This window comes from Pholcus phalangioides, unplaced genomic scaffold (assembly GCF_987345545.1).
Source record: "Pholcus phalangioides strain wild (caught in Gottingen) unplaced genomic scaffold, Ppha-v1.0 ptg000011l_1, whole genome shotgun sequence".
Classification (NCBI taxonomy): domain Eukaryota; kingdom Metazoa; phylum Arthropoda; class Arachnida; order Araneae; family Pholcidae; genus Pholcus; species Pholcus phalangioides.
Window position 1 is genome coordinate 517541 of NW_028301604.1, and position 22090 is coordinate 539630.

Consider the following 22090-nt stretch of genomic DNA (forward strand, 5'->3'; position numbering starts at 1 on the left):
GGCTTCCAAAGGTTGAGAACCTTTGGAAAGCATTAACATAGTCAAGAAGTTTTTTATGGAGTAAATCAGTAAGTAAAGCATCCAACAAACTACTGATGGCAAACTTAACTGTGAAACATACAAGCATAGGATGTTCTAACTATTTGGGGAAGGGGGAGTTCCAATCACTGAAGTTCCACTCTTGAAATATAGTTTTTGTGATGCAGGGTTATAATGTAGTTTGAGATTAAAAGCTATTCAAGTCAATAATTGAAGAGGTTCCTTTTTTTCTAAAAGAGGAGAAAAACTTTAAAATAGAATATAAAGAAACAGAAAAAGAAGAAATAGTAAGAAACCTTATAAGCAATTGGACTAAGCACTTGAAACCACTGAAATGACATCTGTGTAACAAAAACCATCAGAGTGAATACACATATTCCAATAGATACAGCAGACGTTTGTGACCAACCTGCAATGAAATAAAAGTATTATACATGTGTAGTATATATATAATTTTATTCATTTATATACTTCTGCTGAGTTGGTAGGAATGAATAACTTGATCACTTTCTTTCACATATTTTATACATAGCTATTCATTGAATACAAAATTTCAAGCTGTAACAGGCAAATTGCCCAACAAGGTGGCTGGTTAGAAAATCAAAAAAATGAAGAAAAAATATATATATGCAGCCAAGTTTGCTTATAACTACAGCCTAGAAGTTTAGGCACTAAAATTGACCAAAATAGGTAGGCAAAAAAGTATTAAAAATGCTTAAAATAGGCATTTATAATTAATGGAAAAAAGAAAAACTAAAAGCCTAGATATTAAGTGTTCGAAAACTGGCGAAAATTTGGTTGCACTTACTGTCTACTGTTTCAATTATCCTTTTCACTTCATTCATTTTAAACAGTTTTAAATGATTCTTAATGATTCTTTTATCAAGTTTTGACCTGAGGTATTCATATGTGTACCCGACTCATATGGTCCTAGTAAAAATATCAGCCCAAATTAATTTTTTTTAAAAGGCATTTTGGCACAATAAACACAAATAAATAAATAAAAAAACTTTTCCTTAATTCCCTGGTTTAGCTCAGGTGTAAAGAGGTTATAGCTTATAATATAAATACAAAGCCACAACAAGCAAAATGCCCAAACGAGGTGGCTGAGAAAAAGATGCCCATAATAAATATGGATGTCATCATCAATTAATATGCATTAATTGATGTATAATACTTATGATAACAACTGCATTATTTTCAAAATTAAATTGATTTTATGCCAAAAATAAAATGTTTGTGATCCCTCTCTCAGGATTAGGTCAATTCCAGGGCCAGCATTACCAGACATGGAGCCCGTAGAGAAAATGATTGTGGGGCTTCTTCGAGTTACAAAATGATTCTCATATATTTATTACATTATTTGGAAGGTACAGGTGCTGTATAATCCAGACCGCCAAATCCAATATAGTCCAGATCGCCAAGGGCGCTATAAGTCGCCAACGCTCTCAGTTCTGCTGATCGGCGACGGATACCCGGAAAAAGTCCGGGTTTTAATTTTTTTATACCTAGAATATGCTTATTTATACAACATGCATGATCGTCGTTGTTTATTTAAAAGAATCTGGATACCCAGAAAAAGTCTGGGTTTCAATTTTTTTATACCTAGTATATACTTATTTATACAACATGCAGGACCGTTGTTTATTTAAATATACTGTTATATTTTATGTTTTATGATATTTTTCATATTTGAATGGGTTTTTATTATTGTTTTCCATGCTGACAATTTTTTTTTTTCGGCGTCAGCAGTGTCTAACGGCCTTGGCAACTTTTGATCGGGTCGTCAAACATGTTTGGCGAAAAAAAAAGTCGCCAGAAATCGCCAATCTCTGGATTATACAGCACCTGTTCCATATTATCACATATGTAGACATACTTCAAGGGCAGGGCCTGATGTGCCGCACCTGTCAGTATCTTTGGTCAATTCAATGAACACTAAATACCTAAAGTAACTTGCCATGGTTGTTTGCAGTGCATTTGTGTTGTAAAAAAATAACCCCCCCCCCCCCGGGATACAATATGGCCAGAGCCCCTCAACTCTTGCATGGCCTGGGTGAGCCAAGATGTTAACTGATGACATCTTGGGGCAGTGATCACAACTATGCAGTCCAATGCATGAGCAAGATATGTTATAAGAAGAAAGAAACTTCTAATTTTTCTCAGCTTTTCATACATAGCTATGTTTGCCTGAAACAAAAGCAGTCATGTCTAATACCACCACTCTAAAGCAAAGTTGATGCAGGGCAATACCAAGATTTCTATCTCTTAAGCACTTGTACTTATTTACATTTAAATAGGGCTGGAGGTCGGGGCTTTCTGAAAATAATACCAAGAATTAGAGATCAAGTCTTGAAGTTCTATATGCTCAAAATATTTAAATTCTGTAGAATAAGGCCTTTACAATTCACAAGCAAACTTAAAAAAATGTTTAAAATAGGCATTTATGACAGGAAAAATTCAAAAAATGTGTTTTTGCAAAAAAAGAGTTTGAAAACAGGAAAAAATAGACATTTATGGCATTTTGCCTGAACTTCTAGGCTCTACTTATAACATACCCCCTTATTGGTTGAGACGTGTATGTTGTAAGTAAGGTCTGGAAACTCGAGCTTATACAGAAGTTGTATACATTCATAAAGTGCATTATTGAGATTGTCACAGACAAAATAAGCTTATGCAGTAGATAATTAAATTTAAAAAAGAATGAAAATAGAGTTTTTGGTTGGTATCTTATGAAGAATTTTGAAAATTTATTACAGTATGTGATATATACCAACAATGAATAAATTTTCGCTAAATTGATTTTACTGATATTATTTGTGTTTATGCTAATAGTTTTCAAAGTTGTCAGCATTTGTACAATTTAGAAAAAAAAAACAATGTAGCAAAATTTCACTGCAACAATATTTTTCTAAGTCATTTCATTTGGAAATGTCTATACTCATATACTCTAATGCAGTGTTTCTCAACCTGGGGCCATATGGCCCCCTTGAGGTCCTGGGATATTCTAAGGGGGGCCACGAGTGAAAATCAGATGAAAGGGGAAGTCATGACAAGTGGTGAAGGGGGCCCACAGAGAGATATGAAGAAATTATAACTATAAATTATATACAAATTTTCAAGTGAAATATGTTAGGGGAAAAAGTGACTAAACTTTCAGAATCCAGCTGTCCATGAAGCAGGAGCCATCTAAACCCATGTGGGCATGGCTTGGGATGCTCATGGAGGCCCTTTATGGTCACATATGGTACAATAATTTTTGAGCGTAAATATATAAGCTCCAGAATATAATTTTGCCCGGGGAATCATTAAAGTGAGACGGCCATGCATAGAACCCCCAAAAGAAGGAAGTTCACTGAACTTCAGCCCACGGTAAGATGCAGACACATAATGATGTGTCGGTAGAAGCGATTTATTGTATAGGTTCATTGGATCGTCCAGCATTTCGCACATACCTATTATTCCCATATAATTTGTTCCTTAAGAAAGGTGGCAATCTCCCCTTCCCCCACTTAAATTGATCTTATCTATAAAAATTTTGTTCATTATAAAAATTTAGTTTGGACTAAACTAAATTCAGTAAGTATAAAGTGTTTCGTTCCTTCATGAGGGTGGGGGGGGGGGCCTTAGGTAAGACGAGGGGGGCCACGAGAAGAAAACGTGGTTCAAAGTGGGCCATAAGCTAAAAAAGATTGAGAACCACTGCTCTAATGCAATGTTTCCGTAAGTGGACAATATTGCCCCCTGGGAGGCAATGGAAAGGTTGAGGGGGTGGTAGAAGCTTTAGGTTTAGTGTAGGCTATTATTGGTTGGCTTGAGTTGGGGGCGAAGAGAAAACATTTTTTGAAGAGAGGCGTTGCAACAAAAAGTTCGGGAAACTATGCTATAACAGAGTTCATACAAAATTTCCTAGATAAAAATTAAGGAGTTTTTGAGGACTTTTTAAGGAGTTTTCAAACAGTTTTTAAGGAGTCATGGAAAGCTTCATAACTTACAAGTTTTACAGCAAAGAAAAAAAAAGTGGGGCACATATGCAAATTTATTTTTAACAAATTTTCCCTCTTCTCAAAAATATAAACATAGAAGCGGTTCAGAAATTACAAATACAACGCCACAACAGGCAAAATGCTCAATGAGGTGGCTGAGAAAAAGATGCCCAAAACTTTTGATTTGTTACCCAGCATCATAAGAATTCATAAAATAATCAATTCACATACAGATAATCCATACTTTTCTGTTGTCACCAAAGTGTTCTAAAACCTTCAAGTTTCGGTCAACAATATAACTCATAACAGCATCACATAAATTATAAAAATTCTAAGTGATATTGATTCCCTCTCAATTATTCAAAATAAAAAACCACAGCTGACAAAGATTTTTCTTACAAAATTATTTATATTTGCAGCAACTCTTTATTCACCTCACGCTCAAAGTGGATCAACACATACACAAATTCTTTAAAATTAAGTTTTCAATTTTACTTCTTGTTTTTCAGTTATACTCAGAAAGAAATTGTTGCAAAATAGGAGCAAATTTCAAGACATTCAACACGATGTTTGGTGATTTAGCACTCATTATTAAGGAGTTTTTAAGGGCCCTTAAAACAGAAATGAAAATTAATGACTCTTTAACCCTCTGAGGATCACAGAAGATTCACAAAATGGTTTGAAAAAAAAAAAAACCACTCTACCTTCAACAAAATGTTTTCAAAAGTGGCCAGCTAGAAAATGCTTTCCCCCCTTCTGCTCCGCAGGACATCGAGCAAGGGGTGCTAGGGATTTGACTGAAGTGGCATTTGTGTAACGCCCACTTAATGGCTCTATTCTTTAGGCTGAACCTAAAGAAGTGCATCTCTGGATTTTCGTCAAACCTGCTCAATCGTACTGACAGAGTAGAGAGTTATTTACTTGTTTGAGTTTAACTATTCAGAAATATAGATGAGGGAAATATGCTGAAAAATTTGTATTTTAGGTGTTCTGCATATGAGATAATTTATAATTTCGGTGTTAAACAAATAAAGGAGGAAAAGTGTGTATAGATCTTGAATGTATAATTTATGCTTGATTTTTTTTAGATCATCAATCTATTTTAGGGGTTCTTATCGCATCGGCTTCAGAAATGGGTCGTACAAATCCATCTAAATTATAAATATACCTTATATTTGCTGTTCCACTAACTTCACAAATAATGAAAATCGAACATTTTGTTTGTATAGGTGTGTACAAACTTTTTTTATAGGCGTTTGTATTGTTATTTAATAGGCGCTTTCAGATTCAAATATAGGGCTTCTAAAGTTGATCATTCTGTTGGATTTGTGTTACGGCTAAAAAAAGTAAAAAAAACTCCAATTTAATTTAATGCTATGTCATTTCCGTTTTCAAGACTCAAATTTTTTAATTCGGCGTTTCTCAACCTTTCTGAACCCAAGGACCATTGAAATGTCTCATACAATTTTTCGGACCACATGTGTCCCCTATTACGGGACATTCCTGTAATTTTTGTTCCGATTATTTTTTTATACAATTTTTTCCGTTTTTTTCAACGAGGCTTTATTTAAATTTGTAAATTTACTGAAGTCGTGAATGCACAGACACGCATTCATGTTGCAAGGGGTACTATAGTTATTAAAATATAAAATTTAACTTTCTATACGGACATACTATGAACAAAAACCCAACTAGAAAGTTGTTGCCCTGACTCTCCTTATGATGTCAAAAAAATTCACGTTTCTAAGTGGAATATTCACTGAGATATTTGAATTAGAAAAATGGGGGAATGTTGGGGAAAAATTGCATTGGAATGTGGGTAAACTGTTTTACCACGTGGAAACGTGGAATTTGTTTTTGTTATCTGCAGTAGAGAGATACACAGACAGGGTACAACTTTTTAATTTGATTTTCGTTCACAGGGTGTCCGAATAAAATTAATGTGTTTTATTTTAGTAATTAACAACCCTTTGAAACATGAATGACGTATCTGAGTAATGCTCGCTATTTGGATACTTTTTCCAATTGGGAGTATGCCTCTAGTGACAACGTTCGCCAGTAAAATGCCGTGCGTACCGTTACCTGTGCCCCCCATATATATTTTATGGTAAATGCGAAAAATTCGGTTATTATGCATAATTCCAGACTATTTTGATAAATTTTTTAAATTTTCCGAATTTATCACATTTACCGGTGATAAATAGAAAAATACCGATGTTCAAGACAGAGAGTCAAAAAGTCCGACTCTTTGTCTTGAACAGTGAGTAACTCCTGCAATAAAGGTTATTTTGTTTTTCCACTATTTGTTTCTCCTACTGAAGAAGGAACTTCATACAGTTCCGAAACGCATCTAGCTGTTGTTCTCTTCTAATTTTTGGTATGCTCATGTTGTTTTCCCTAGTATATTGTCTCACACAAAAGGTAATTCCAACATTCTAAAGGTAACATTCTAACGATAGCTAACATTACAAGATAGATAATAATTTATATGTTTTTATCATTACAACATTATTTTCATTTAATTTAATTCCTCCCATCACGGAGATATGAATTTGGGGATATTTCGGCATGATTTGTTCCATATTTATGTTATTTATCAACTACATTCGGGAATTATGCGTAATCACTGATAAAAGTGATAAATGTAGGAAAATTAATCTACTTTATACCGACGCAATTGGTGATTACGCATAATAACTGGCGATTATGGGTAATCACCAATTTTTAACATTTACTGGAACATATACATATGAGTTCATACCATTCGCACAAAATGAATTTTGATAGCTTTTCAATGAAGTATTTTCTCTAACATACAGATGTGGGGTAAACGAAGTACTTGAAAATTATAATGAATATAAGAAAGACACCTGAAGTAGCAATTATTAAATTTGTGAATTGAACCGATAGTAGAAAAATAAAAGAATGAGAAAAAGTCCCCATAAAAATACAGTAGGCTACAAAAATTCAGTAAAATGTTCCGTATTGCAAGGCATTGAGAACTAGCGGCAAATTTGCAATATTAATAATATTCTGGCATATTTCTCGAGGATTTCTTGCATAAGTTTGCACCAGTCCATATTACATCATTTATGTCTTCCTCTTCCGACTCAGAAACGGATGATTAATTTTCTGAGCTTGATAAAAAAACTCTTCTCTGTCACTCACTTTTTTTTTTACTTTGTTTCAATATTGTCGCAAGTGAAAATGAAGGTGATGAAGCAGTCAATTAATGATAGGCAACTGAATAACCGTTTTTGAGATAGTTTCTTATCAGGAAAGAAACAATTTTAGCTAACAATAAGAGGAGGAAAAAAAAGAATTCCAACTCTTACTGTGGAAGAGGATTTAGAGGGGAAAGGAAAATCTTTATCTCTTTCACTTGCTGATACTGACGTTAAGTATCTTTCAAACTTGCTAGTACAATGAATAGGAATGTATTTTGTACAGGTAATACGGGGTATTTATCTGTATTTGAAGAATGGTCTACTTATCTCATGCAAAGCTAACCTGAATAAATTCCTAAAAATTATGTTGAACCCCCCCCCCCCGTGAACTTCCGTATCTCTGCTCATGACTATGTGCAAGATTACAAGAAAAATAAATCTGAGATCAAAGGATCCACCTACGGACCCTTTGCACCGATGTTCAACTGATGAATTTTTTTCAAAGAGTAATTTCTCAATCACAAATGAAAAACTCCTTCTTTACGGTCACTCCTCTTTTACGGACAAGTTGTTTTGTTCCGCAGGGTGTCCGCAAGAGAGAAGATTCACACTGTATTTCATTCATAAGCAGATGCAGGCGCTTCGAACGAGGGCGGCGGCGGATTTTCCTCCTCCACTCTCCGCCTACAATAATGCAGATTTATTTTTGGGGAAACGGAGGGCGGTAGGGGCAGGGAGGCTGGGACCCGTGCACCAACCCCCCAAGCTCATTAAAAATTAGGAAAAAGAAATTATACAGTGAAACTCCTCTAAGACGACAGGTTGGCCGCTGATCGCATACAGAGGTGGCTGTGAAATAGGGGTTATTTTTGTATTATGTCTATGGAGCCTATTTTCCGTTCCAAGAAAAACTTGCTGCAAAGGTAAGTTGGCCAGAGAATACGGTTGGCCGCCTATGAAAGTTTCACTAAATTTATGTAAAAGAATTGAAATATCAAAAGAAAATAATCGTTATATGTTATATTTACCAATTTCTGTTAATATAAATGCTTTTTGAAGAGTAGTAACTCAGAATTTCTCAGGAAGAATATTTTTGTGCCCCAGCCCCTCAAAGTCTTTTATGCCTCTCCCGAAAGTTGATCCTTCGTACGCCACTCGGAAGAGGCGACCAGTCCCCTCTGTTTCCGCTCATGATTTTATTGCTTTGCTATTGGTATTTAATTTTCAATTGCAATACACAATTTTTGAAAGGTTGCATAAAATTTCTATGATAAACACAACGTCTAATAAAAATTGGCGACATTGATAAATTGACAGAATGAAATATGCTAGTCTATCAAGGCCTTTTACAAGAAAATCCGTTTCCCTTTGTTGACGGGAATTATCTGATATCCAAGAATGCTTCTATTTCACTGCTGAGTTCCTAATACCTCCCCAACCCAAAGTAGTCTTTGTGATAATCTTCGAAGAAAACCGATGTCAAACAACACTCAATTGTTCATTTGTGTTTGTTTATGTATGAGTATTTGTGTTATCAATGTGTAGGAAGGTACATGTGCCCCACAACTCTTCTTTTCTCGTGTCCTTTTATTTTAGAGATCTTCAAGTGAGGGGCAGTCTGAAAGATTAAAAATGGAGTAAGGAAAGGGGCGTATGGCATGGCAGTATTAGTGTCCGGTGCAATACAAAAGATATGGGGGGAAGGAACTGTTTTTCTCCAACGCAGATGTGCGTTCCTGGCACTTTCGAAACCATTTTTGGTGAACGCATATGTGAGTTGCTGCCCCTTTTGGTACACTAGAGTTTTGACTCACATATGCGTCGCGGCCCCTCAGCTGGTTAAGGAGTTTTTAAGCACCGTACGAACCCTGTATAATGTATAAACTGCTGCCTCTTGATATAACAATAATCCCTCTACAAGGATATTTTTTCTTGGTTCATAGAGTATCATTATATCAAGGTTTTACTGTATTCATAAATTTTATGTCATCAATCAAAAACAAGCTTTTACAGTTTTTTCAACAGGTAGTGATTTGATGCTTTTAAAGCAGTGCAGATTTTGTCTTTTCCCAATCGCAACAGGTGTTCCTTTATCACCAGGTGATCCAAAAGTATCAGAAAAAGTAAACATTTAATGATTTGAAGAGAATCACCTATACAGTTTTCAGAGAAAGAGAGAATTTTATTAAATGCAAGAAATATCATCAGACTAGTTATATTTTGTAGTAACAGGTAGCACTTTCTAGCCATTCACAGCAGGCATGGATTTAGAGCAATATGTTAAAGATAGCCAATTTGTGGAGAAAAAGCATACAGTGAATATCTCTCTTTTATTTCATGGGACAAAACCCTTATTTTCCGTTGTATTTCTGGCACCTGCGGGATTCTTTCTACTGGGAAACTCTTGTGACACATAGAGAGAAATGCATGAAGGAATAACTACATAATATATAATATTGATTCATACATTTATCACATAAAAATTATTATTCAGTAAGCTAAACATACATGCTTACCATTTCTCACGAAAAGAAAAAAGAATAAACAAATCTGCATCACAATAAGTGCAATCACAACAAAATTGATAGCAGCTGAATGGATGTTTGCACTTATTTTGGACGAGCCATATACATAGAAAATATTGTGGCGATCGATGCAATGTTTCATACACAAGCACAGTACACCTGGAATGCATTTAAACATTATTATTAAGAAATACTCTTATCTTTCTGTTTTCTATGAAAAGAACTAGAATTTTCAATAAGGATTTTTGTTGTAAGAGATCATCACAGCTCAAAATAAAATATCATTTTACTGAAAAGCATAATTTACATGCTATATTTAAGACAAATTCTTGATGCTTTGTTGTGAAATTGTAATGGACAAATACGAATCGCTTCTGTTTCTTGCAAATTCAAAAAACTGTATGGTTAGAATATGTTAAGGATGGCAAATTAGTGGAGAAAAAGCATAGCGAATATATGTCCTTTATTTTATGGGACAAAACCCTTATTTTTCATTGTATTTCTGGCATCTGGGTGATTCTTTCTACTGCGAAACTCTTGCAGCACATGGAGAGAAATGCATGATATAACACTTGCTATATAGTTGTAAAAAATTCTCAATATCTCTCGTGCCACATACATTCAGAGCAAATTATATTTCAATGAATTACTCAGCTAACTAAAGTCTAGGTTGGCAGATAACATTGGCTCTGACCCAAAATCATTTTTTCGATATGTCAATAATGGATGTAAGGGGACAGTTGGCCCCCTCTCGATAGGCGGCTCTAGGTTAGAGAGCAATGTAGGCATGTGTGTAGTGCTTTCAATGACTTTTTCGCGTCGGTTTTTAATGAAGATAATGATATTCGATATACGGGTGTTGCATGGAGTAATAAAACCATCAACGATATTCAAGTAGAAGACGTGGAGGTCCTAAATCTTCTAAGAAATGTATGTGCAAGCAAAGCACCAGGAGATATCTATCCCAGGGTCTTCAGGGAATGTGCTAATGAATTGTTGGGCCCAGTCGCTCAGATATACAGGAGTAGTGTTGCTGAGGGTATCGCCCCAAGAGATTGGAAACTTGCTAACGTTGTTCCGATATTTAAGAAGAGTAGTAGAGAAGCTGTGTCCAATTATCGTCCAGTGAGTTTGACGAGTTCCCACTCGAAAATTTTGGAAATTATAATCAAAAGGCAGTTTGTGAAGTGGATAGACGAGAATAATGTATTGTCGGATAATCAGCATGGGTTCAGGAAGGGGAAGTCGTGTGTAACTAACCTCCTTTGCTTCTATGATCACGTGACTAAGGCTTTGGGTAAGAGCAAAAATGTTGATGTTGTTTACCTTGATTTCCACAAGGCATTTGATCGGGTCATAACATATTAAACTCTTGAAGCATTTACACGAGATTGGACTTGGGCGCAACTAGCTGAATTGGATGGAATCGTGGTTAAGAGATAGGTTGCAACGAGTAATGGTGAACGGGGAATTCTCTGGTTGGACAGACGTCACAAGTGGAGTTCCTCAAGGAAGTGTCCTTTGCCCTATACTTTTTCACTTTTTATCGATAAACTCGATCAGGGTATCGATGGGATTACTAGCAAATACGCAGATGATGTGAAACTAACGGGGGTAATTGGGAATCAAAAGGATAGGGAGTTGCTCCAGACCAACTTAAACAGGATTGCAGTATGGGCAAATGAATGGAGCATGACGTTTAGCGTTGATAAGTGCATGGTCGCTCATTTTGGTTCGAACAACCAACGGTTCTCTTACGAGTTGAATGGTGTCACTATCCCGGATGCAACTAGGGTCACCGATTTGGGAATTCTCATTGACGAGCGGCTTAGGTTTTCTGAACAATGTTCAGCGGTGGTCAAAAAAGTGAATAGAATGCTTGGTCTCATTTTCAAAAAGGTCTCTTCGCGTTCTCCTAAAGTCATTCTTCCGCTTTTTCGAGGTTTAGTTCGTCCTGGACTGGAGTATGCTGTAAGGTTTCGGAGACCATACCTACAGAGGGACATAGACTTGGTTGAAGGGGTGCAGAGAAGAGCTACGCGTGTCCCTATTGGCACACAGGGCTTGAGTTACGAAGAGAGACTTCATTTTTTGAATATGTTTACATTGGATGAACGCAGGTGTCAAGGAGATATGATCGAAGTGTTCAAAATTTTCAATGGGATGGATAGGATGGACCATGAAATTTTAGTACACCGCCAATCGACTGCTTTTACAAGGGGACACCAGTATCGATTGGTGAGGGACAATTCAAGGTTATGGTGTCGCAGGGAATTTTTCTCTAATAGGGTTGTTAATAAATAGAATAGCTTACCCCCGGAGGTAGTAAATTGTAACACAATTGACACGTTTAAAAAGAAATACGATAGACATGTTGGGGTAAATTGAGAAGCTATCCATACTTAGAAAAAGACAACCATAATTATTCTTTATGGGCATTGTATAATATTTTATCATGTGTATATATTGTTTACAATTTTTGTTAATTGCATTTTTAATTGGGTTACTATATTTTTGAAATATATGACATCCATATTTTTATGGGCATCTTTTTATCAGCCACCTCGTTGGGAATTTTGCCTGTTGTGGCATTGTATTTGTATTTGCTTTATACAAGTGTTTCTCGTCAGTCGGGCCGCAGCCTGGTACCGGGTCCGGGCATCAGTCGAACCGGGCCATGAGTGGTTCACCGTTTCATTTTTACTCATTCATTCCTGCTTTATACAGTCGAACCTTGCTACAATGATGCTCAGTATATAACAACAAATCTGTGTACAATGATGTTTTTTGAAATCTTGTTTGTAATTAATTTTTAGTCTAAGGAATTATTTTAATTCTCAATGTGGGGCTCACACCCCCATAAGGGGAAAATTCAATTTCTGAGGAGGGCAATTTGAAAATGAGTTTTTCTACTAAGGCTTGAAACTTTTTAGAACTTCCATTTTTTATATCAGTTAAAATTTTATACTTTTTAAATAATTTTTTGATGACTTCTTTTATTTTTCCCTTTCAGTGTTTTCATTGAAAGGGGTTTGACTAGAGGCTCTTAACGTTTTGCGCTCCACACTTTGTGTCAGTAAGATGGGAGTCCACACAGACCTCTTTACAAAATTTTCTTCTGTATGCAGGCTGCCCCAAATTGTTTGCACATATCTCGGCAACCATTGACTTTAGACATACTTCCGATTGAAAAAAGTTTTTAAATGACACATGGTTACTCAACAATTTACTCTTAAATTTCCCAAGGGCTTGTATATATAAAGAGATAGAAAAGTTCACTTTTTATGTAGACCTTGTGTGCTAAAACTTCCAATTAATGCAGCTTTGAGAAGTCATTTACAAAAAAATTCATAATTTCAAATGCAATATCAATAAGGATATTAGACTTTGAGAAGTTTTCAGCATTTATTACCAATGATTGAGGGCAAGATTCACAATTCCACAATTGTAGAAAAATGTCATTGTTATGAATTGAAAAAAACACCAAAATTGTTGAGTTCATTCTATTTGGGTGCAGTCCCTAAATATGGACTTTTGAGGCAATGAAAACTTGCCAACACAGTGATAAATTGCTAAAACAATAATTTTATACATTTTAATATCTCTATAAGTATTGCCTTTAAAAATATGAAATTTTTCGCAAATGATTTTTCAAAGCAGGTTCTACAATAATTGGAAGTTTGAAACACTTGGGACTGTATAAAAAGTTAATTTCTTCATTTTTGTATGTACACAATCTTTCAAACCAATTTTGATATTTTAAGTACACTATATTATTTGAAAACTTTTGTAACTGAAAGTATGTTTCTAAAGTCAATGGGTGCAGAGATATCTGCTGTGCAAACAATTTGGAGCAGCCTATATAGCAATGTAAAAACAATGAATTAATTAATTTCTCATTGAAGCTCACAGACCCTCTGAAGTCTCTCCAAGGACGCCTGGTTAAGAACCATGGCTTTTGACTAAGTAAATGACCCTTTTGGCTTCATTTACAAATTTAGCTTCAAAAATTGAACAGAAATTTACTTTTTGAATAACAAGTAATGGGGAAAGGGACAGAACTAGAGTGGAGGAGGGCAAAGCCCTGGGAGGAAAAATTTAAAGATGCAAAGCAAAAAGAATAGTTTTTTCATAAAAAACTGTTATGCAACTGTGAAGTTTCATGGAGGGAGGGGGTGCCCCTCCTGACAAAAGCTCCAGTTACGACCCGGATGAGGGAATATCAGGATTTCAGAGATGCTTTGGAGGGGTATGGCTTAAAAAAGGTTGGGAATCACTGGTCTAAGGTTATATCCCTTACTATGTTAAATCTCCCTCTATAACATATTTTTAAAGATATTTTAAAACATAGTAAAAAAAAAATCATTTTTCTGGACTACAATTATTTTTCTAGTTTTACTTTATATAAAAAAATTCCATTCTTGATGAACATCTGCAGAGAGCAAGTTTGAATACATTTTATTAAAAGAAAAAACCATATCATATTGAAGGGTTGATAGTACTTCTAAATTTAACACATTAAATTTGTAAAAGAAAAAAATATAGGAAGCACAGAGTACAAAGATTTTTTTATTTTTTTTTATGAAATTGCAAAAGTATATGAGCTGAGTCAATATACTATTGGTCAGTTGTTGCCATTGAAAAATTTCTCATTATTTGAGATACAAGTTTTGATACTTGGAATATCAAAACAAATTATAAAAAAGAAAATCATTTTGATCATTTTTGTCACACCACGGCCATTTTCTGCACATGAGAGCTAATTAGACCAGGACCTACAATTTATTGCCGATTCCGAACGGCAGGCTTGTTTTTTTTTATACCCATCGAGAGGTTGGCATGCTAACCCCTCGATGTGGGAATCCCTGCAGTAACAATTTTTTCTGTGGTCATGTTGCCATTTTTGTTGTACCCCTGTGCCAGGAAAGTTTTCTGACAAGGACGAACCGGGTATCGAACTCATGACACCTCTATAAACATCCTTTGGTACTTTAGGCGAGCATCTTATCGACCTGGGCAACCGCGTCCAAAGAAAATTAATATTTAAAAATAAATAATCAATGTACTAGCTTTGCATAAATTTCATCTTTAAAGGAATTGCTTTTAAGCTTACCAAATGGTGCAATCACAGGAACAGCGAGGCTGTATATAATAACAACAGCAAAAATCAAAAGGAACCAGGCATATTGCACACCAAATTCAAATTCCCATATCACAGCCTAAAAAAATTCATAGTGTGAAATGCTTTGATCTCAATTGAGTAAACAAATCTCAAACTAAAATTTTAAGTAAGCTACAATGTACAGTCGACACTCGATTTTACAAACCTCCCATTTAAACATGTTTTTATGAACTAATTCTCTGGTCCCAAGCAATATACTATTCCTTTAAGCGTCTTTCCCATTTACAAACTTTTGATTTCATAAACTATTTTCTATATCCCTACGGATTTGTAAGAACGAGCGTCCACTGTATTGTTAATTAGCGGTTAATTTTTGTTATGTATGTATATTAAAGTAAAACTTCCCAACAATGGCCACTAATGACTGTGAAAATGTTTCCACTATTGGGAAGTGGCCATTATTGAGAATGCCATTTTATTTCTGAAAAAAAACTAAAATTTGTGATCTATATAATATTTAAAATGATAATCTGTAACTGATTATCATAATTATGCAATTGATTATACTGGGATACATGGTTATGTTAATACTGTAATATTACAATGATTGATTAATCGATAGGACAACTACTAGAGGGGGATCATGCGGGTCTGGTGTTCCAGGCGCTGGACTAGAGGGTGTGTAAATTTTACCCTCTAAACCAGCGGTTCTCAACCTTTTTTGACTCGCCTTTTCAGTATATAATTTCTATGGCAGAGCCCTGTTTGACTCGACGCGCCCTTTTTTTGTACATAATTTTTATGGCAGAACCTTGTAGGCCTCTCTTATTTACTTATCTATCAAATTTACTGATTCATTTTATTTTCTTCGAGTCGCCGCGGAGCCCCTGGGAGTTGCCACAGAGCACCGGTTGAGAACCACTGTTCTAAACTATCCTACAACATTATAAGGAGTGACAAAATGCAGGATTGCCCAGGCTGACCGAGCATCTAGCTGCAGCCCAGTTGATCGATCTACAGTGCTATTTTCACATCTTAAAATTTAGGCTTGCAGTGCTGAGGTAGAACATAACTGAAACGCCTTAGTGAGAAAAACTGATAAATACCTTTGTAAACTAATTTTTGGAATTTCTAGGGAAATACTTGATGAATTTTTGTGTAATTTCAGACATGTAAACCTAACACTTATACTCACACTTTACAGTGAAGATTTAGTTACGAGTGAATTTAAGAGAACCAACCAGAAATTAAAGAGAAAGATGTTTTTGATGAACTCTATATCACAAAAAGCTGAAAATTACTTTAAACTTTCACAAAATGTTTTTTTCTTGCTCTGTAAAATATTCTTGTGCATTTTTTTGAAAATAATATGCATATTTATGAAAATATAGATGGTTCTTCTAAAAATTCAAGTTTTCATTTCATGTTTTTTTGCTTATAACATGCGGAGTTTTTAACTAAATTTCACAAAAGATAGAGAATATTTGAGACAACATGCATGAGACACATCATAATGACATGTATTTTCAGATATGCATGCACAGAAAATATAAATTTCTTATCCAAATACATAAGGCAACTTATATAAAAATTCTAGTTGAATGTCATGAATATACGGAAAGATGTTGACACTTTGAGTGAAATATAGTGAGCTGTAATTCAATTTACTTGCATTATTGCTTGATGAACCTGCCAAAATTTTTAGACGCTATACTTACTTTATCTTCGGAACTCATCCATTCAGTCCATAAATTTCTTAAATAATCTTTTTTAAAAGGTGTGTTGATGCTTACATCTAATGGCTGTAAAATTGACATTAGTCCATCAGGTATCAAAGCCACAATGTTTTTGATTTTTTTTGCTTTGGCTTTTACATCATCAGTTCTGTGGGGTTTCAACATTGCTACAAAAATTACCCTACCGATTTGTGACGCTGTCTAAAGCAGTTTAATGACATTGCAAATCTTAAAGCTAGCAGTGCAGAAGTCATGTAGTAGCTATATGATTTGATAAAAAGGGGGGGGGGTGTCAATATTTCCTTCACAAAAAAAGACCAGTGTATAAACTGATACCCATCCCAAATGCAGGAACAATTTTTCAACAAAAAAACTCGGCTTATGCATGAGTATATACTGTATTTAAAAATGAAGTCTAAAATTAAGACATTATTCGGATATTTTTTTAAATTGAAAGTATGGTTATATAACCAATGGTTTACAAGTTGTTTCGGCTGAAACAGACTTAAGACTTCACTATATGTGTGTGTGTATGTATGTGTGTATATATATATATATAAAATTGATTTTCTGTAAGTTCCTAACAGAAATGTAAAACTTTGGATCCATGCAAAATTTTTAATATACAGTCAAACCTCTTTTTCTCAAAAACACTATTTCTCGAAAAACTCTATATCTCAAAAAATGAAAAAATCCTTGTATTCACTGTACTAAATCAATTTATTTTCACCTCTCTGTCTCGAAATAATTTTTGAAAAACTCTCTATCTCGAAGGCCAAGTCATAATGATAATGGAAAGAAGACTCTGAAATTCCTTTTCCTACACGCAAATCTGGCTTTTATCCTTAGGTAAAAGAAACTGATAAGAAAGGATTATATTCTTATTACAGCCTTAGAGGAGGCATAGCTGTACTTCTATACCTCCTTTAAGATTACAGCTCATTGTGTTGATGTGGATCTTGTCAATCATAGGCAGATACTATGATTGGCAGGGGTGGATGCCTTGTTCAGCATGGCAAAAAGTCAGCCAACAGAAAATTCAAAATTTGCATGAAGAAAGCTGGTTTTGGAATTAGTCATGTCAGTGATGAAGGATCAGATCTGGTGGTTCACTCTAATTTCAACGATTCTTAAAACAATGTTGAAGATGAAATTTCGGAACATTGGAGCATTACTAAATAACACAAGCTAGAAATTTCATTTTGTGAAAATGGGCAGTTCACCACAAACTTCCAGCAAATTGACTGATAAAGAAATTATTGTTGAATGTATGGCAGCAGAAAATGCTCCAGAGGAATTAGAAAAAGTAATATTGAAAAATGCTGCATCATTTTCTGCAGCAAACTGAGAAGATAGGGCCCTTAAATATTTGCAGCTATTGCTAGTAAAGATGAAATTATGAAGGCTTAAAGAGGAAAACAAAATTCATGAGCTTAGATTGATGCATAATTTCAAATAAGGTATGTAAATACAATTGAATTGAACCAAAAAAAAAATTGAACATATTTTAGTGCATTTGTATAAACTGTGATTGAACAATGATTGTGTAACTTAACCAATAATTTCATTAATATGTAGTAAAATATAGCATGGTATCTTTTAGTTTTCATCAATCAAATTTTTTTGACATTTTTGATCTCAGTCCTATATCACACTTATGGGACCTATTGCAAAAAGATATTGTTTTATGTCAACAATGATTTACCTTTGTATCAGTTCTACATAATTAATTTCATTCATTCATTTGGCAAACATACATTCATACAATTTGACAAAAAAAAAAAAATCTCCATATGTGTTTTAAATACAATATCAGCATCCTTGCATCACTGTCTGACAGCAGCCATATGAAGGTGCTACACACTTGTATGATTGGTGCACATAACAATTTCAATCAATTAAAAAGGAAATGTCATGCTCATTTGGGAAATGGATAAAATGGGTATTTTTTGCACCAATTCATTAATGTTCTGTATTGAAGAAAAAGCAAAAACATTTGAATGAATCCACAGAAGTTTATGCTAATTAACTCTTGGAAGTCTGAAAGCTAAATTAGATAAAAAAAAGTTTTTAGTGAGAAAAATATTCCATCAATACCCTTTATTAAATTTACACAATTTGCTCAGATTTAAAAAAAAAAACTTTTCATAAATATTAAAGCTTCATGATTACCTATCCAGTGTTTCTATTTTTGAGCATAAAATAAGAGATGCTTATGTAACAATGAGAAAACATAGACATATTAAACCTGCTAATAAAACATTATAAATACACTTACTTTTCTTAAGCCAGCCTGTTCTGCTGGTGACCTTGAGAAACACATGTGAAACACATATACAATCAACTCAGGAAATCTAATCAGTTCTAATGCTGTTCCAATGAAACTTGCAGTTATCACATAATTCACAAAAAAAGCTCCATTCCCTGACATAAAAACACATCTGAAATTTGATAAAAAAATATTTGAGATATATTATAATACATTAATATAAAATCATTCAGGTGTAATATATAGGGTAAATATTTACAACAATCCAATGTCATCTATTAGATAAAACTGGAATGAAATAATATCAAAGACTATAATGAAAATAAAAATTAATTGAGATTAGGATTGGGGGCAACTTGTTGAATTGGAAAGAATCGTGGTTGAGAGATAGGTCACTACAGGTTATGGTGAACAGGGAATTTTCTGATTTGACAGATGTCAAAAATGGAGTCCTTCAAGGAAATGTCCTTGGCAACATAATTTTTTCACTTTTTATCAATAAACTCGATCAGGGTGTGAATAGGATTGCAGACGTGCCAACTTTTGAAATCCAGAAATCCGGAGATTCTCCCGAGGGGGGCACCCCCCCCCCCCGACACTCATAGACTCGATCAAAAAAAAAAGTTGATGAAAAAATTTGAAATTTTTTTTTTTTAAATAAATTAAGAAAAAGTTACATTCTTTCCCCCCCACAAGGCAGGTTCTGCATTGCCCCTGAGAAGAATATAATTCTATGCAAGTCTTTCCATGCAGAATAGAGAAATCACATCTACATACTGTTTATAAAGTATGTGTTTCCTTTCGTGGATGCTATCAGTGATTGATAATCTTGGGTATATGATTTTTTAAAAGCTTTATATTTAGCTGTATATAGCTTAAAGTTTTATATTTTCTTTCTGAAGATGCTTAATCGGAAGGAACGATTAAAAAAAAAATTCAAATTACAAAGCTGCGGATGAAAAAACCTGTTTACCGCACGGCTGTTAATGGAATACAATAATGATTATACAGGAATTTTGGCAACCAAGGTCATGCCCCTGATTAATGATTGCCGATAAATGCTACGAAAACAAAGTCGCGTCTTTGCCAGTTGCTTAAATGTGGTCACAGAGACTTTTTTACGGCTGCTCAATGGAAATGACTACGACTGTCCTCTATGGGTGTTTTCCCTAACGACGACGGTAATTATTGACGCCACGACAACGTGAAAGCTCGTGTAAAATCAAATTTTCTGCCAAAATCTGGAGTCTCCTGCCTAAATCGGGAGAGTTGGCAGGTCTGGGATTGTTAGCAAATTTTCAGATGATGTGAGAAGCTAATAGGGGTAGTCGGGAATCAAAGCGATGGGCTGAGTTGTTGCAGACCAACTTAAGTACAGTGGGAAGATGTTCGTTTTCCACTTTAAAGGTTACCGTCATGTTCCACGGGCTTGAATCCAGGGAAGAACATCAGAAACAAGTTCTTTACCTTTCGAGAATGGGGCAAACACCAATAGATAGCACCTTCATTTCCCACCTGACTCCACTGGTTGGAAATTGCTGTATGGCGATATATGACTAGAATTGGTGTGCAGTAAAGTAGACCAACTCAAACAGGATTGCAGCATGGGCAAATGAATGGAGCATGAAGTTTAGCATTGACAAGTGCATGGTCGCTCATTTTGGTTCAGACAACCCACGTTTCACATGAGTTGAATGGTATTACCATCCTAGGTAAAAAAAAATGAATAAAAGGCTAGGTTTTGTTCTTAAAAAAAAGATCGCTGCATTCTCTTAAAGTCATTCTTCACTTTTCTGAGGCTTAGTTCATCCCGCACTGGAGTATGCGTAAGGTTTTGGAGACCATAGCTACAATAGGACTTGGTTGAGGGGTGCGATTAAGAGCTACATGTACTCTTGTTAGCATACAAGACTTGAGCTATGAAGAAAGACTTGATTTCTTGAATATGTTTATATTGGAGGAATGTAGGTGTCTGGGGATATGATCAAAGTGTTTACAATTTTCAATGGGATGGACCATGAGTTATCAATACACCTTCAATCAACTGCTTTGAAAAGAGGACACCAGTATTGTTTAGTAAGGGACAATTCCAGGTTGTGGTGTCACAGGTAGTTTTTCTGCAATAGGGTTGTCAATAAATGGAATAGCTTACCTCTGGGGATTATGACTTTTAACAAGATTGATGTGTTTAAAAAAAAGTACAATAGACATATTGGGATAAATTGAGAAACTATCCATACTTAGATAAGACAACCATAATCTTTTTTTATGGGCAGTGTATTATTAAGTTGTTTTTTTTTGGTGATATAAGCTTTTCTATTGAGTTGCTGTATTTTGGTTTATATACCAAATACAGCATTGACATCCATATTTTATATGGGCAGAATTTTTTCAGCCACCTCGTTGGGAAATTTGCCTGTCGTGGCCTTTGTATATGTATGAATCAATGATAAAGGAACTGGCTCCAACCATCAGGAATGCACACTTGAAACGTAACATAAGAACCTGTGCAACCTCTGAGAGGTCCACTGTTGTTTCTAATTTAAAAAGAAAAGACATCAAACTGAGACACATTATTTCGAAAAAAAATGTCATTCTTGATATTTGCATCACCAAAATGAAGTAGAAAATCTCAATGCACTAATTTGGGGCAGTTTAAGTATTACATAAGCAGAATTTTGGCCATTTTTGATTCCCTCCACTATATTATCAAAATTAAGTAAGCTGGGTCTAGACTGGTAAATGCTCTCAACCAACACAGCTTTGGCTTTACCCCAGAGGTCTATGCAGGCAGGATAAAGGGGCCAGGTGCCCCGCAATAGATAAAAATTTAAATTTAAAATATTTTTTACAGAAATTGAAATATTCAAGAAAAAATGCTTTTACATGCTGTTTTAATTATTTCTGAAAATTCAAAAAGTTTTTATAGAAAGCTAGTATTTCAAGACTTCTCTGGAAGATTCACCCTGTGCCCCCCAAAGGTAGGGTTCGAGTAAGCCCCTGGTCTCCTCTTTTCTGCTCCCAATGATTGGATGCATCCCAGGGGTATAGATAAACCTAGCAAGTCTGGCTCACTGCACTGCTGAGGCAAGCATTTCTATACATGCACACAAGCAAATTATTAACATGTTTTTACCTACAATACTATGCTAATATTTTTCGCACACTATTACTGTTTAAATATGTTATATTCTTAGCTTATGTTTTCAGTTCTGAGCATTGCCCAGCAAAATAGTGAGCAACGAT

The 22090-nt window shown here is 34.8% G+C and overlaps 1 protein-coding gene across 2 annotated transcripts in view; it reads right to left on the bottom strand.

The window, feature by feature from the left end:
* The window catches only part of Tmem63 (transmembrane protein 63), a 154100-nt gene that overhangs the window by 6257 nt on the left and 125753 nt on the right, over positions 1-22090 (bottom strand). For both annotated transcript variants that reach the window (XM_089238706.1, XM_089238707.1), the window contains exons 18-21: positions 18854-19016; positions 14831-14936; positions 9709-9876; positions 336-448 (exon numbers count right to left, since the gene is read on the bottom strand). In XM_089238706.1, the coding sequence (XP_089094832.1) occupies positions 336-448; positions 9709-9876; positions 14831-14936; positions 18854-19016 (550 nt within the window). The remainder of the gene's footprint in view (positions 1-335; positions 449-9708; positions 9877-14830; positions 14937-18853; positions 19017-22090) is intronic.